Genomic DNA, 17,117 nt, shown 5'->3' with positions numbered 1-17,117 from the left:
GAACGCAGCAGAGAGAGTGGGAGAGGGAGAAGCAGGCTTCCCGCCAAGCAGGGAGCCCAATGTGGGGCTCGATCCCAAGACTCTGGGATCCTGACCTGAACAAAGGCAGACGTTTAACAACTGAGCCACCCAGGTGCCCCCTTGGAAAGCATTTTATTTTATTTTATTTTTTTAATTTTTTTTGGAAAGCATTTTAAAAACTACTTGTTATACACTGGGTTAAACATGTGTTAGTTGTTATTTTTATCATTTGGAACTACTGTTTTTATGTTTATCTTTTACCTGGCCATCTTACTGAATGGTCTTATGTATGCTAACAATATAGATAATATAGTTAAGGAAAAAATGCCATTTGTAAATCATAACAATTTGTCTTCCCTTTTTCATATGTGCTATTTCTTCCCCTCATTGTGTTGAATAGGACTACCCGTTCTATACTAAAATTAACAGATAAAATACTTTTTTTCTAGAGGAATATTAAGAGTAATAATTCTATAGGTATTTGTTATTTTTCTAATATTTGATTTTAAAAATATATATAACCTTAATAAAGTTAAGAAATCCCTTGTATCTGGATTACAAAATATTTTGGTTTTTTTTAATTTACTTTTTTAAGATTTTATTCATTATTTATTTATTTGAGAGAAAGAGAAAGCATGTATGATTTGTTGGGGAGTGGAGGAGGAATAGAGGGAGAAGGACAAGCAGATTCTATGCTGAGTGGGAGCCTGCCATGGGACTGTATCCCTCAACCCTGAGATCATGACCAAGACAAAATCAAGAGGCTGACTCTTGGGGCTCCTGGGTGGCGCAGTCTGTTAAACAACCAGCTCTTGTTTTCAGTTCAGGTCATGATCCCAGGGTCATGATCCCAGGGTTGTGGGATCAAGCCCCATGTTGAGCCTTATGTGGGAGAATCTTAGTTTGCTTGAGAGTCTGTCCCTCTCCCTCTGCTGCCCCCTGCCCCACATGGGAGTTCTCTCAAAATAAGTAAGTAAAAAAAAAAAAAAATAGAGTTGGATGCTTAACTGACTGAGCCATCCAGGCCTCTCTCTTTGTTTGTTTACTTTAGGTGGCTGTTAAATTCCATAAAATGCTGTAAGTTGTGTGTTATTCATATAGTTTTTCTCTTTTATCTTGGTGCAATGTATTGGAAAATTCTACCAAACTTCTTATTGTTCAATCAACTTGTCATTCTACTAGTTCATGACAATTGGCTCTTCAAATGACATTTCTGGATTTGATTTGCTAATATACTTAGGCCCTGGGAATCTATATTAATAAATAACATTGTATTTATATGTATTTGTTTACTATTTGTACATGTGCACCATTCATGTCTTGTTTAGATTATGATAGAAACAGAAAATGAGGTGGGAAGTAGCCCATCTTTTCAAGGTTCTAGAGTAGTAGAATGGAAGAAAGATATTCTCTTTCCTTAGAGATTTTATTTAATCCACCCTTCTGAATCTAAAACAATTGGTGGAGAAACTCTGCATCTATTCTAACAGAAATTATAGGGAAATGAGATTAGCTTAGAAGGACTGGTTAACCTGAACTCGGAAAAACAAAAATTAAACATTAATATTATAGAATTAATTAACACCTGATGTGTAATTAGTTGTTTATTTTTTAATTTTAATGTCCATCTCCTATGACCAGAATCTACAAGTACTTTGTTCATGAATACATTTTTAACACTAAAAATAAGTCAAGTCCATATTAGACAGTCAATAATTTTTTTCATTCAATAAATGAATAAAGTAATAAACTAATTTTGTTTTGGTTGTGAATAAATATATATTTAGGGAAAAGTGAGAGGATTCTAGGTAGTATAAGTAATATGTCTATCAGAACATTAATATTTTAGCACACTTTATAAACACTCTGTTTCTTAGAAAAGTATGTGCATAGTTATATTCTCTCTATTCTGGTTTATAACTTCACTCTCCTCCAACAGTAGGCTGCTTTTTAAATCAGATTATTTTTGGAATTCAGTAGAAGTGGGGAGGAGGAGGATATGGTGTAAGAATGGAGGTATTTTGATAACCATCTATATAGTGTTTTCAATATCATGCATACTATGAAGTTAAGTTTTTCCTTCCTATCAGTAGATACACTAAACTTCCTAAAGGCAGTCATCAGAACTTTCTTAAGAAGAAGAGAATAGAATTTCTCCAAATAGAGGGGGAAACATCCAGTTCCATAGTATAATAAATCATCTGGTAAACTTCTTTTTTAAAAAAAGAGATTTTATTTATGTTTTTGAGAGAGAAAGAGAGAGAGAGCATGAGCAGGGGGAAGGTGTAGAAGGAGAGGGAGAAGCAGGCTTCCCTCTAAGCAGGGAGCTGGATGGGGGATTTGATCCCAGAACCCTGGGACCATGACCTGAGCCAAAGGCAAACGCTTAACCTACTGAGCCATCCAGGTGCCCTGGTAAACCTTTAATTTTTAAATAAAAAATAATTACTTGTTACTTTTAATATAGGTGCATGAGTTAAAGAGAACATAGCTCATTTAAAAAAATTTTTTATACTTTGTAATGAAAGGAAAATTTTGTTTTAGCTGTTAGTTTGTTGATCGCACAATTTGCCATACATTCTCTTGCCTTTTTTTTTTTCTTTACAGAATATATTTCTTCTTTTGGTATAGATACACCTCCATAATCCCCAATCACTCTTTCTTTCTTCTGTTGGGTTTCAAACTTCTGCTTATGTTTCAAGCTTTATCTACTTTTTGAAGTCCTTGCCATCCACTTCCCAGTTTTCCCTAGCCTTTGGTTAGAGCCCTATTTTAGCCATGATCATGTTTATTGTAATTATAATTGTTTAATTATTCATTGTAGTATACGTAGCTTCATTAAGGCCAAAAAAGTTCTTTATAATTATTGACCTTTGAAACCCAACATAGCTTCAATAAAAAGTGGCAGTTACTCAACATTTGTTAAATAAATGCACTTTAAAAAATCATGTTATACCTGTGATCAATCCAGCTTAGAAATGGAACTCCTTTACTGGGGCCTCAAAATTGAGTAGATGAGATTGAATTCTTGTATTTGTTATTGTAGTTTTTTCTCAACCATCCGATTTATACATATACAAATGGGAAAAGAGAAAGGGAAGAAAGTAATACAGGGATTTGTAGTAGGGAAAAGTGGTTAAAAGTATGAAAGACCCATCATTTTGCATATTAAATTTACCTCTTTAGGTCATAGCTGGAGTAAAGTATATAATACCCCTTCCAAATCTTATTCTTTTTTTTTGAATTTCTTTTCTTCCTAATTATTAAGTACTCTAGAAGGAAATGTAGGTTTCTGTTTATTGCTTTTTTTTTTAAAAAGATTTTATTTATTTATTTGACAGCAAGAAAGAGAGAGATCACAAGTAGGCAGAGAGGCAGGCAGAGAGAGAGAGAGAGGGAAGCAGGCTCCCCGCCAAGCAGATAGCCCGATGCGGGACTCGATCCCAGGACCCCGAGATCATGACCCGAGCCGAAGGCAGCGGCTCAACCCACTGAGCCATCCAGGCGCCCCTGTTTATTGCTTTTTAAGCAAAATGAAGCTGCTTGGTTTATTATTTTTTTTTCTCAGAAAAGTCACTGTTGTCTATTGGCATAAAACTTAAAAAAGAGAGAGGGATTGTTTATCAGGAAAGACAATGTAAAACCCTTTGTGTCCATATATCTCATTCAGAGCCTCACATGACTCACATGAGCCCAAAAACATGGGCTGGATATTTGTGTGCCCTGTTGTCAACCCTAAACTAACACATTTGAGGTAGCCATCCTTTTCCTCCTCTCATTTATTTTCATGACTGAGTTAACTTATTCCCCTTGTCTTTCACAGAAGAAGCCCAAGAAACTGTAGTCTCACATATTAATAGAAATATCAAAACTGATCCAATCTAAGTAGATTTACAGGAATGTATACTCATCATCTAAAAGCTTTCTTAATGAAATCATTTTTCTACAGTCTAAGGAAAGGAAGATTCTGTGTACATAAAAATAGAGGATTGGGAGCTAAGCTTTCTTAGTTTAGTCTAGAAATTTTTTTTTTTTTTTTAAAGATTTTATTTATTTATTTGACGGAGAGAGAGATCACAAGCAGGCAGAGAGGCAGGCAGAGAGAGAAGGAAGCAGGCTCCCTGTGGAGCAGAGAGCCTGATGAGGGGCTCGATCCCAGGACCCTGAGATCATGACCTGAGCCGAAGGCAGCGGCTTAATCCACTGAGCCACCCAGGCGCCCCTAGTCTAGAAATTCTTAACTATTGACTTAAGAAAACTTTAAGTCTAAACAGTAAGTGCAGTGTTTTGTTTTTTTTTTCTTAGTGAAATATGTTTAAAAGGACTCCAGGAAAACATTTTTTAAAGTTATTATTGGATGATAAGACTATGGGGCGGAGTTGGCCTTAGAGAAATGATAGCAGCATTAATATAAAGTATTTTTAAAAGCACATGCTGGACTCAAGTCTGTATAGCTCCAGAAGACAGGAGCAGAAAGACAAGATGAATGATGTGAAACTTGCTGTCTTGGGTGGTGAAGGAACAGGCAAATCTGGTGAGTGGTGTTGTTTCCTATGGCATGGTTCAGAGTGGAGAAAGAGAGAGAACCATATTGACCTAATAGATAGATACAGCTGTATAATTATGCATATTACTTTTCATTAGGAGTTTTCATTTTTATGAGTAAATAACACAATTAACTATATATAGAATTTATAGACAGTTTGAGAAAGATATGTGTTAATTTATACTTTTTAAAAATTCACAGGAATAATAGTAAATTCCTCCATCACTGTCCTACTGTCACTCCACCACACTGGCCCTCATATCCACTAGTAGCCAAACAATGGTCTTGAACTGACTCCTCTGCTCTGAGACTAAGAGGAAAGTTCATATAGACCTGTGGATTTTTAAAAAGATTTTTAATTAATTAATTAATTAAAGAGAGAGCATGAGCAGAGGGAGAAGGAAAGGGACAAGCAGACTCTGCTGAGTGTGGAGCCCAGCTCAGGGCTCGATCCCAGGAGCCCGAGATCATGACCTGAGTTGAAGTCGGTTGCTTAACAAACTGAGCCCCCCAGGCATTTACTGTTGTCTAGTGGCTTGAATTATTTTTTTAAATGCAACATTATTAGAGTGAAAAAACTAAGGATGGGCCTGGCTTTATAGATGCCTGGGGACTGAGCAACAGGTGTCCTGACTTTGGAAGCCATGGAATTTTTTTTTTTATTTCACTGGATTTCATTTTGGGATCCATCATGTAACTTTCTGTTACATAAAGTAAGCTGCTTTACCTGTTCACATTCATCAATTAATGACATAGTGTTTTGAATAGGCAGATCAGTTTCTTTCTAGTCTTTTAATCTTTATGGTTGTACAGTGAAAATCTTGCTGACTATTATTTAGACTAGAATTTAATAAAGCTTTAAGGACTGCATTAATGCTTGGTAATTTTTGAGCTGAAAGATAAAACCTTATGTACATAGCTAAGTTGTCTGTGTCCTAAAACAGGAAAAAAAAAAAAAAAACCTAAGTTCAGCATGTTTGTTTTGCAGCCCTTACAGTAAGGTTTCTTACCAAGCGATTCATTGGAGAATATGCCTCTAATTTTGGTAAGTTACCACTTGAGACTTTTTTTCACCTTTAAAATGTCAGCATTTTAATTAAACCACAATTAAGATCACTGAAGCATTTTGATAGAATTTTCCATTGTTGCACTTTTATGCAACTATTTATACAGGTTCTGATTGGAAATGCCAAAATAGGTACTTGAACTGAATGTCCTTATATGATAGAATTCACCCAACTTGATGTTAAGTGAGATGGATTAGAAAGACTGTGTCAGGCTAGAATTAGAAGAACATTGAAACTGAGATTCCCCTCCCCCAATATTGTAATGCATGTGAGTATGAATAATTTTGTAAACTATAAAACAGTTCTGAATTAAATTAAATAAACATCTGTTGAAAGATAAGGACAAATTAATTATAAAAGTACTAGAACTACAAAATAAAGCTTATTTTAATTGTAAAACTGTGTGAAAATAACAGGAAAATTATGCTTTGATTAAAGATCATATCATAATTATCTAGGTGGCTTATCTAAGTTTCAGAGAAATTCAAAACAGGTGCCAGAACACCTTAATATAATCTGAGAATCATTTTACTAACTCTGCTCTAAATTTATTTTGATCAGAATTAGCATGACATATGGGAAATACCACAGTGGGGCATTAATAAAATGTGAGGAATTTTGCCAGAGTTTGAGTATATTTTTGGGTTAGCAATTAATCAATATAACGGTACTAATATCTCACCTGACTTAAGGCATGACGGAAAAGTGTTTTTGCGTTTTAAACAATTAAACAGATTTATTAAAAATAAACAAACATGAGAATTGGGAAAAAGGGATGGGACGCCTGGGTGGCTTAGTGGGTTAAGCCTCTGCCTTCAGCTCAGGTCATGATCTGAGGGTCCCGGGATTGAGCCCCGCGTGGGTGGGGGTCTCTGCGCAGCAGGGAGCCTGCTTCCCCCTCTCTCTCTGCCTGCCTCTCTGCCTACTTGTGATCTCTCTCTCTGAGTCAAACAAAGAAATAAAGTCTTTAAAAAAAAGAGTTGGGAAAAAGGAGAATGATTTTGATTTTTTTTTCAATAATTCCTCGAGTAATAGGAAGTTATCATTGCAAGTATATTTTTCCATGAGAAATAATTCCCTCCACTAAAAAATATTTTTATTGCCTCCATTCATGAGATAACATTTCTAGAGAATTTTAAAAGTAACTTTAAAGTATTGTATTGCTTTCTACATGTATCTAAGATACTCTTTCAGTAATAAAACATTGTGAATATTTTAGGGAAAGTGCTTGGAAACTGATTAAAAAAGAAATACATAGAAAGAGAAATTCCAATTGTTTCATTTCTCAGGTCAAAAACTTCAGTCAATATAACACAAAATTGGGGCTCCTGAGTGGCTCAGTGGGTTAAAGTCTCTGCCTTCAGCTCAGATCATGATCTCAGGGTCCTGGGATAGAGCCCCACATAAGGAATCTCTGCTCAGCAGGGAGCCTGCTTCCCCCTCCCCCTCTGCCTGCCTCTCTGCCTGCCTCTCTGCCTACTTATGATCTCTCTCTCTGTCAAATAAGTAAATAAAATCTTAAAAAAAAAAAAATATATATATATATATACACACACACACACAAAATACGAGTCAGGCATGAAAAAATGTTCCAGAACAATAAAACAAAGCAAAATATAACATAAATAAAACCACACCCAAAAATAACAGCAGCAACAACAAAAACGTCCCATTAATCTTTTATAAGATATAGTTATGAAAACAAATGAAGTGTATACAATTTTGGCTGGTACATTTTCATTAAAAAAATAAGACTTAGAGACATTTTGAAAAGATAAGCAAATGAGCAAAAGGTTATCCTTGCATGAGGACAAGATAGAAAAAATGACTTCATCTTGTAAGTGAAGACCAGAAGGGAAAAATAATAACATTCTAAAAAGTTAAGAGTTTAGGACCCCTGCTGGCAGTTTTTGAGTTGAGAGTAGATGTTTTTAAATTTCTAGAAGGACTTTTATGGTTCACAGTCAGTAGTAAACCTAAGAAGTTAGAAGGAACTGTCTGAAAATGTACTTTAAGGTTTAATGAAACTATAACAGATTTTATTAAATGTAACCTAGAAGGATTTTAATATTCATCCCTAACCCCCTGAAGTTAGTTTCCCAAATGCTTGTTACATCTTTTAAACTATGGGTTACATTGCCAGAGTAGGGCATGATTTTTGTCAGTGTACCATTTTGGAGGGATGTAGGTCTTAAATTAAACCCCAGAGGAAAAGTTACATACAGAAAGGTAGTCCTTTGTTCATTTAACAAATATTTACTGAGCACCTACCATGTCCCAGATACTCTTCTAGATAGAGAAGCTATAGCAGTGAACAAAAAAGATAATTATCTAAGTCTCCATAAGATTTACATTCCAGAAGGGAGGGTCAATTTAAAAAATTAAGTTAAATCACATGATCATAAATGCTATGAAGAAAAAGAAAACAGCATGGGGGAATGGCACGAGTATGGTATGTGGCCATTTAAAATTGGGTAGTTAGGGTAGACTTCTCTGAGAGGGTGACATTTGGACAGAGACATAAAGGTGGTGAAAACTGAGCCATGAAGATATCTGGGGGATTACATTGCAGGCAGGAGAAACAATTATCAAAACTCTGAGGCAGGAAATTTCTGAAAAAGTTGAGGAATGGTATGGAGGATGGTGTAGCTTAGGTGCAAAGAATTTGAGGGAAATAGCCAGAGAAGTCATGGGGGACTAGACAATGAGGGCCATTCTTAGCCATTTTAAAGACTTTGCTTTATCCAAGTGAGATGGGGAGCCATTCGGAAAGATTTGATCAGACAAGAGATATGATTTGGGTACAAGGTTCCCTTTTACTCCCATGTTGAGAATAGAGTAAACATGAGAAGGGAATTAGGAGAGGGGTAAAGCAGAGAGATGAAATAGGAGGTTTTGTAATAATTTAAACAAAATATAATGATCTTCTAACAATAGAGATGATGAGAACAGATAAATTCAAAATATACTTTAAAGACAGGATATAAAGGAATTTTTAATAGGATAAATTGGAAGGCAAGAGAAAGACAGGATCAAGGGTGACTTAAAGCTTTTAACCCGATCAGCTGGAGTTATGGGTATGTCATTTAATGAAATGGACAACTGTGGAAGATAGAGTCTCTTTAGGGAGATCTGAGATTCATTTTTGAGTGTTTCAGGTTGAGATGTCTGTTCGATGTTTAAAGGGAGATGTGCAGTTGCAGGAGTTGTTTGCATCTGAAGTTCAAGGAAGTGGTCTAGGCTACAGATATAAATTGGGTTCTTTAGCAAAAATTGTTCTATAAAACTCTGAATGAGATTAGCAAGAGAGTCTAGACAGAGAAGAGATCCATAAACTGGACCCATGTTTGAAGAGGGAGAGGATATGTTGGGAAAAAATAAAAAAGATTAATACTGAGCAACAAAGAATAAAGAAACAAAACAAAACAAAACAAAACAGGGGAATATGTTGCTTTGAAAACCATGTGAAGGAAACCTTTTAAGGAAGCGAGAGTGATTGACTGTATTAATGCTAGTAGGACAAGTAAGATCAAGATACAGAATTACCCATTGAATCTAAAACCATAACTTTGATAAGAACAGTTTTAGTTAGGTTATTGGAGCTAAAGCCTGATTGGAATAACTGAAAGAACTTGGGGGAGAGAAATCAGACACGGGGCAGGGGTATTTTAAAGGATTGTTGTTAGAAATTCAGCTGTTAATAATGATGTAGTAAAGAAAAATTTATCATGCAGAAGAAAGAGGTAAAATTGGTGGTGTCATGTCTTTCAGTAGATCAGAGTAATTGGTAACTAGTGTATAATGAATGCATTGACCTTAGATAGAAACACAGATAACTCATTCATAGTTATAGGATGGGAGATAAGTATATAAGCACAATAGCATGTAGTTGAATAGATATGGTGGTGAAGTTTATTTGTAAGAAACACACACACACACACACTATATACACATATATATGAACAAATAAAACAAATACATGTATTTGACCACTAACATTTTTTAAAAAGCCACTGTACTATTCTATTAGAAGATAACCAATTGCATTTGCAAGACTGTGATTCAAATATGAGTTCTTTTTTTTTTTATTCTGGAGTATTTCCATACTGCAACAAATATATGCATATTTTGCAGAATCTATCTATAGCAAGCATTTGTATTTGGAAGGGAAGCAACTGAATCTAGAAATATACGATCCTTGTTCTCAAGTAAGTAAAACAAAATATGCTTTTATTTTATTTTTTCAATCATGATTTGAAGAAGATTGGAGAAGAGTAAATGAAAATAAAGTTGCCAGTCTTAAAACTGAAATTTATTCTCAATTTTAATTAAAGTTTTGAGAGATTATTTTTAATATTATAATTTCCATTATCTAGCTTCTCTGTAAAGTTATGACAAAAATTACCATAGGACAAATATCTTTAAAATAGCAATATCAGACTGCATTTATATTTCTAGGATTTCACAGGATAGCTATTAGAAGTTAATAATTTAGGGGCGCTTGGGTGGCTCAGTTGGTTAAGGTCATAACCCTTCGGCTCAGGTCATAATCCCATGGTCCTGGGCTTCAGGCTCCCACAGGAGCATCTGCCTTAGGCTCAGGTCCTGGTCCCAGGGTCCTGGAATCTAACCCTGCATCAGGCTCCCTGCTCAGCGGGATGCCTGCTTCTCCCTCTCCCACCCCCTGCTCATGTTCTCTCTCTCGCTGTGTCTCTGTCAAATAAATAAATAAAATCTTTAAAAAATATATAAAAAATAAATAAAACAACTCCAGGACATAGATTCATTTATTTATGTAAAATATCTTAAATACCTTAAATGTTCTTAGCTAAACCTTATCAGTATTTTTTTTCTCTGATTTAAATCTAGTATCAAAAATCAATAGATAACCCATTTACTAATATGGATGGAAAATATTTTCTCTTTTCAAAACAAATATGTGAATATTAATTCAAAGGGCAATTATTACAGCTTATCCAGCTTTTAAAAAATTTAAGATATTTTCTTAAAGAAAAGTTGCAAATGAGATAGATAATAAAACTTTATTATACTTTCTCTTTATTTTAAGCATTTAATCACCTTTAATTAAAGAAAGAGTGATAAGGAAGAGAGAACCAAGGAAACTACATTTTAGAAAATATCATCAGTCTTTGACTTATTTAATGTCTCTTTTAGGTGAAATGGGCTTTCCATTAATTAATTGTCTAAGGTATAAAATGCAGGTGAACTGTACTACCAGTTTCAATGTGCTTGATTTGTTTTCAGCCACAGAAAGCAAAATTTTCCCTCACAAGTGAGCTACACTGGGCAGATGGGTTTGTTATTGTGTATGACATCAGTGACAGGTCCTCATTTGCTTTTGCAAAAGCACTGATCTACAGAATTCGGGAGCCACAATCTAGTCATTGTAAAAGGTAAGATATTCTTCATTCCTCTCTCCTTTCTTTTGAGTAAATCATCGTATAGCTATAAGCATCATTAGGAAGAGTTTAATACAGCCTTCCAATTACAAAATTTAACAGCCCTGAACAATTCACCTTCCATTCCACAGGAGTTACACATGTAGTAAAAGGAATAAGATGAGAATACTTTATATCCCGGCTGACATAAACAGTTACTGGCTCTGAGTAAATGGCTATTTTACAAGACAGATTCTATTGTTAACATGACACTCACTTGCAAAACCCTGGTCCTCTGTATACAAGACAGTTCACTTTGCAACCTTTTCTTTTCATTCCCACAGAAATGTTAAGGATACTAAATAAATCCAAATTTATTACATTTGGCATCCAATTCCTAGTCATTGGGTTGTTCAATCTATCAAAGCAAAATAGGCTGAAGAGTCAAACCATTACAATTTCTAAGTATGAGAATACATTTTTCTCTTTCACCTCCTAAAATAAAGAGCTGATCAGTGATTTCCCAATGTAATTGTTTTGACACAAGTAGCTTGAAGGAAGACAGAACTGTCTTTTAAACCCTTCTTGTATTAGTAGGTGTAAGTTTAACCATATGAATTTCCCACTTAGCTTTCCTTGTTTTTTGTTTTAGCCTTTTGCATTTAAAACATTGATGTTTGTTCAAGATGTTGCTACAAAAGATTCTTTGTGCTCTGGATCAGATTTACCCTGAGAGTCTGAAATAACATTCTAATCTGAGAATCAAGAAACACAGTGTCAGTTCTGAAAATGTGTATATGTGTTTTATATCTATTTTAATGCCCCCTATCAAGAAAACATGGATAATAATTGATCAAGGGTATTTCCCTGGAGTCAATCAGCATACATTCTTGTTTATATCTGATTGACCTTAGGAAAACCACTTTAATCTTTAGAACTAATTTTTCTGATTATAAAACTGATAGAAACATGGTAGAAGAAAAGGATGTGATTTTACCAAGGTACCTCACAGCTCTGATTTCCTTTAATATTACAGATTTTTTTTGAACTCCATTGTTTTAAGCATTAAATACCTCATATTTAAGTAGCATGACTTAGATAAGTTATAGTAATAAACTTCTTTTGCTATTCCTCCAAATCAAAAGATTCACTTAAGAATAATCAAAAACATAAAAGTGAAAACACCTATACTTGATATTTTCCAGGCAATTTTATTAATATACTAAGTATTTTTCAGCATTTCTGGTTCTCAGTTTGTAGATAGACTAGAATAGCAAAATATGTTACTTTTTTTTTAATTGCATCTGATATTTGTGACTCAGTCTTCAAAATATTTCACTTACTCTTTCCCATTAATCCTTTACAATAATTTTCTGAATTACACAGAAAAAGATATTAATACTCTGAAAAGTCTACATACTGTGCTTTTTTTTCCCTCACCACTCACACCATCATGTGAATGAAACCAGCTTTGAGCAGAATATAAAGACAGTACCTCTTCAGATAGAGTTGAAGACTGCATTTGTCCATACTTCCCCTCAAGTGGATAACTTGGCAGAGTTCCATGGCATTTGAGACCAGTTGTCTTTCTATAGACTTCAAATGAAATTCTGTTTTAGAAATGTGTCACTATAACCAAGGAGAATACATTGATATTTGCTGAAGATGTTATCTTAACAAAGAAATATATTGCTTAAATAAATAGAAAATTGTACAAGGTCCTGCGATCATAACATTTTTCTCTAGAGTATGGTATAATGGATATTAACAAAGCACAAACAGCAGTGAGTATTGAGTAGTATTTTCTCTGGAAAATTGTTAAATTTACAGTAACAGTAATTTACTGTCTAAATTGTTAAATTATAGTAACTATTCAGCAAAGAGACATTACTTAGTCCTTCTCTTTCAATTGATAAGGAAATGAAAAATAATACTTGGTAAGCACCTTTTGTTGCCTGTCACTGTGCTAGGTATGTTTACATCCATCATTCAATTTAATCTCTATGAGAATTCTGTGTAACGAGTGTTATTTTACCATTGTTTTACATATAGGAAAATTGAAAGTGGGAAGAGTAACAATCATGCTTTATTAGTAAACAGACCCATAATTCAAGAATAGGTTTATATAAGTGCAGCTTATATAATGTGTATATATATATATGTGCTGCTTCTGTGTCACATGCTACATTCTATCTAAAATAATTTTTGCAAGTAAGTGGGCTTATGTGTCATAGACATACATAAGACTGTAAGGAACACAAACGCATGTGTGCGCGTGCACACACACACACAATATATATATTATATATATATAATCCATAATTCATTTTGATATACACTTAATGAGAAAAAAAAAGATGCAAAATAATCTTGCCAGAGTTGTGTTCTGTATTTCAGAGCTGTGGAATCAGCCGTGCTTTTGATTGGTAACAAGCAAGATCTCTGTCATGTACGAGAGGTTGGCTGGGAGGAAGGGCAGAAGCTGGCGTTGGATAACCGATGCCAGTTCTGTGAATTGTCTGCAGCAGAGCAGTCTCTGGAGGTAGAAACGATGTTTTTCAGAATTATCAAGGACATCCTGACAAACTTCAAACTCAAAGAAAAGAGAAGACCCAGTGGATCTAAATCAATGGCTAAATTGATCAATAATGTATTCGGAAAGAGACGGAAATCTGTTTAGCAGACGTGTAATCCTAGGGGATTTATTATATCAGAGAGTTTCAAATATTCACACGATAATGAAATTTACCCTTTGTATGCAGTTTTTTAAAAAATAATTCTCTTAGAGAAGTGAAATGGCTGAACATAAGCCACAGCTTTGTTTTCAGATACACAGTTGCCTTTTTAGTTGTTTGTATCTGTACACTCTGCTTCACACGAAACCTCTTTCTCTATTACACAGAATAGCACTCGCTATAACTTATTGATGCATTGCTATCCGATTTGCCTTGCCAAATAAACTCTGCTTGATAATGTTATTAAACTACCATTCCAGAGGCCTCAGTTACCCTTTATTTTATTTATTTCTTTTGAATGAAGTATGTAATTATATTTCATACAGTTAATGTGTTATAGTGCTGAATTTATAAATTTGTAGATGTTCACAATTTAGTAGAAATGCATGAATTTAATTTTGAAAATGCCTTTACAGGAATTCAGTGAGTTCTTGATATTGCTTACGTCTGGATATTACTTATTACTCATACTACTTTTACCTGTACCTTAGGCCTTAAAGATTTAAATTCCTTGCCTGTAAATATAGTCTGTATTTGGTCTGATGATAAAAAATTCTGCCTCTCCTCGTATTCTTTGCTAAGAAGGGAAATTGTCATAGAGAAATTAACTTATACAGCTTTTCATATGAAAAAGAGCAGTTGATTTTAATTCACATAGAGATCCATACATCACAGGGAAAGAAAAAATAAATGCCGTTTGCTAAATATATTACCTTGAAGACCTTATCGCCCTGAAAGAAACACCGTATTAGACAGACATTTGGGCCTTCTCAGATTTCTTTGAGTACAGTTTCCTTCAGAAACCAACCGTTGACTCCCTCCACTTCAGTACCACCACCATTGGCCTTGCTCCACTTCAAGTCATGGTCCTAGACCTAACTTCAGCCAAATCACTGATAAATTAAGGTTAGGTCTCCAAGAAGTTAAACTGGGAGCACAAGCAATGGTACATATGTTGGTTAACATGTATTGGCAGGACCCTGGGGGCCAAGGTGGAAGAGGATCTTGAGTAGAGGGTGGTACAGAAGATTCAGCTGCGAAGGGGAGAATTCATTGACGTGGCGTTACTCACCATGAGTCATGATTCCGCATTGTAGGAGTGATACCTAGAGGTCATCCATGTAGCTTAACTGTTCCTCAGGAGCCTGACCTGGATACACTAGAGTAAACGTAGTGGAAATAATAAGACATCATGTGGTAGATACAAAATAGTTCAGGACATTCATAAAGGTAGGGAAGTTAGAATTGATATGGTGTAGGTTGACCCAAGAACCTGCCATCTTGCTGTGCTGCTTGGGACAATTCAGAGGCATTTCCTTTACTAAGGGAGTGAGGAGGCACAGACAACTTTGAGAAGCTTCACAGTGGCTGTGCCTACAGGTCAGAATTGGCAGTGGGGACTTTGCCGTCGAACTCTGCTCCTCCGTATCAGTGCAGGTGATAGAATCCTGGAAGAGTAGAATCAGGGTACCGGCATTTAACTAGGTTCCTGTTATCCACTCACTCGGCCCCAAAGAAGTGATACTATGTCCAGGGTAGAGGCTCTGTTTCTAACACTGGCTGGTTGGAAACTTAGAAGTAATGTGCTCAATCAGCTGTGATTGAGGCAAAGCCCATATTATAAGCCCAGGCATCTCTTCCATCTGTGGAATGCCACTGTGACCACTATTATCCTGGATCCCTTTGTAAGCGCAAGGATGGCCAAGAAAAGAGGCAGGTTGATATCTGCAGGACAGGTCATTCTGTCCACTTGGTTGCAAAGTGAGTTCTCATCGGTGGATGCTCTCTGATGGGCAGTAGCATGATACACAAATATATGTCTATTTTATGCCCTCTCTAGGAGATCCATTCATATAATTTTTCTCTAATTTTTCTTGTCACTGTCTTCCACTTTTACTTTATACCGATCTCAGACCAACTGGCAAAACCACTGATGGCTGCATAGAAATCTGTACCATGTGCCACCTTTTCTAACATACAAAGGGTAGATAACCAAGTATACACCTTGAAGCTCTGGCAAATGGGACAATGAATTTCTTGGTAACCTCCATGTAACGAGGCCCAGTCCTCTTATGGCTGGCACTAATATCTCAAGCTTAGGAAAGCTTTCTATCATTTTGGAACATTCAGATTAGATTGCTATGTCAATGAGAAATAAGCTTTTTTTTTCAAAGATTTTATTTATTTATTTGACAGAGAGAGACACAGCGAGAATGGGAACACAAGCAGGGAGATGGAGAGGGAGAAGCAGGCTTCCCGCTGATCAGGGAGCCTGATGCAGCGCTCAATCCCAGGACCCTGGAATCATGATCTGAGTCAAAGTCAGACACTTAATGATTGACCCACCCAGGTGCCCCGAGAAATAAAGTTTTTATTGTGTAATGTTATTTTAGCAAATTCAGTGATACAATATTTTTGGTCAATTATTTACAGGGATTTTGTTAATCTTTTATAGCTTCAATATTCAATGACTTTATATATATAAGTATATATGTCAATATATACATACCGATTTAACCTTTATACCTTAATGTTTTTGTTTTATTTTTTTCTCCTTATTCTTTTGGATAATCTCAGTTTTAGAGATTTGGTCTTTATTCTTTAAAATTTTTTTCCCAGTTTAAGAAAGATTCTTTTAGGATGATTTTGTGTAAAAAACACACAATTATTAATTAATTAATTAATGTTATATGCAAGAACTCTAATGTCAAAATGGTATGAAAATTCTTTAATAACTTAATCCATGCATATGTGTCTGTGATGAGTCAGAGTTTAAAATTCCTCTGTTAAGGATACTAATATTTGTATATATTTTAAAATTTCATTTATTGTACCTTGATTTTTTTGTCAGGATGACTTGGATGACACGTCTTGTTATGAGTCAATGGAACATAGTAATGCAGACAGATATTCTCATACATACACACAGGCACACAAAAGATAACTATGTGAGGTGATGTGTTAATTAACTCGATTGCAGTTTGATTTTGGTAACCATTTTACTATATATATGCATATTAAACTATCATATTACAATTTTACTTTTCAATTTACCTCCATCTGGGAAAAAAACAGTTTTACATTAAAAAAATTTACATTTTAAGTGTGGTTTCTGTGAAGGAACTTTAGAAATGCACACTTGATTATTTTCCAGAGTGAAACTTAAAAGTGCTGGATTAATTTCCCCATTTATGCTGTGACAATTTTAAAACATGTTCACACATTTTTTTGACACTTCTCCTATCAACAGGTTAAGTCTAATTCCCCTCTCCATGATTATGGATCACCCTTGTTGACTGTCTTTTAACAAACAGAATAAGGTGGAAGTAATGGATAGGACTTAGGAGAC

The 17,117-nt window shown here is 35.0% G+C and overlaps 1 protein-coding gene across 4 annotated transcripts in view; it reads left to right on the top strand.

The window, feature by feature from the left end:
* The window catches only part of RERGL (RERG like), a 67,503-nt gene extending 51,539 nt beyond the window's left edge, over window positions 1-15,964 (top strand). For 2 of the 4 annotated variants that reach the window (XM_046010526.1, XM_046010527.1), the window contains 4 exons: window positions 5,556-5,612; window positions 9,769-9,842; window positions 10,900-11,048; window positions 13,431-15,964. In XM_046010526.1, the coding sequence (XP_045866482.1) occupies window positions 5,556-5,612; window positions 9,769-9,842; window positions 10,900-11,048; window positions 13,431-13,713 (563 nt within the window). In that variant the 3' untranslated portion in view covers window positions 13,714-15,964. Of the gene's footprint in view, window positions 1-4,452; window positions 4,556-5,555; window positions 5,613-9,768; window positions 9,843-10,899; window positions 11,049-13,430 lie in introns of those variants that run through there. The other 2 variants (XM_046010524.1, XM_046010528.1) reach the window with 2 other exon arrangements.
* Window positions 15,965-17,117: the final 1,153 nt, after the last annotated feature.

The sequence above is a fragment of the Meles meles genome, chromosome 7 (genome assembly GCF_922984935.1).
Source record: "Meles meles chromosome 7, mMelMel3.1 paternal haplotype, whole genome shotgun sequence".
In the NCBI taxonomy this organism is placed as follows: Eukaryota; Metazoa; Chordata; class Mammalia; order Carnivora; family Mustelidae; genus Meles; species Meles meles.
The sequence above is the reverse complement of the archived record's forward strand: the minus strand, read 5'-3'. Positions and strand labels throughout refer to the sequence as shown.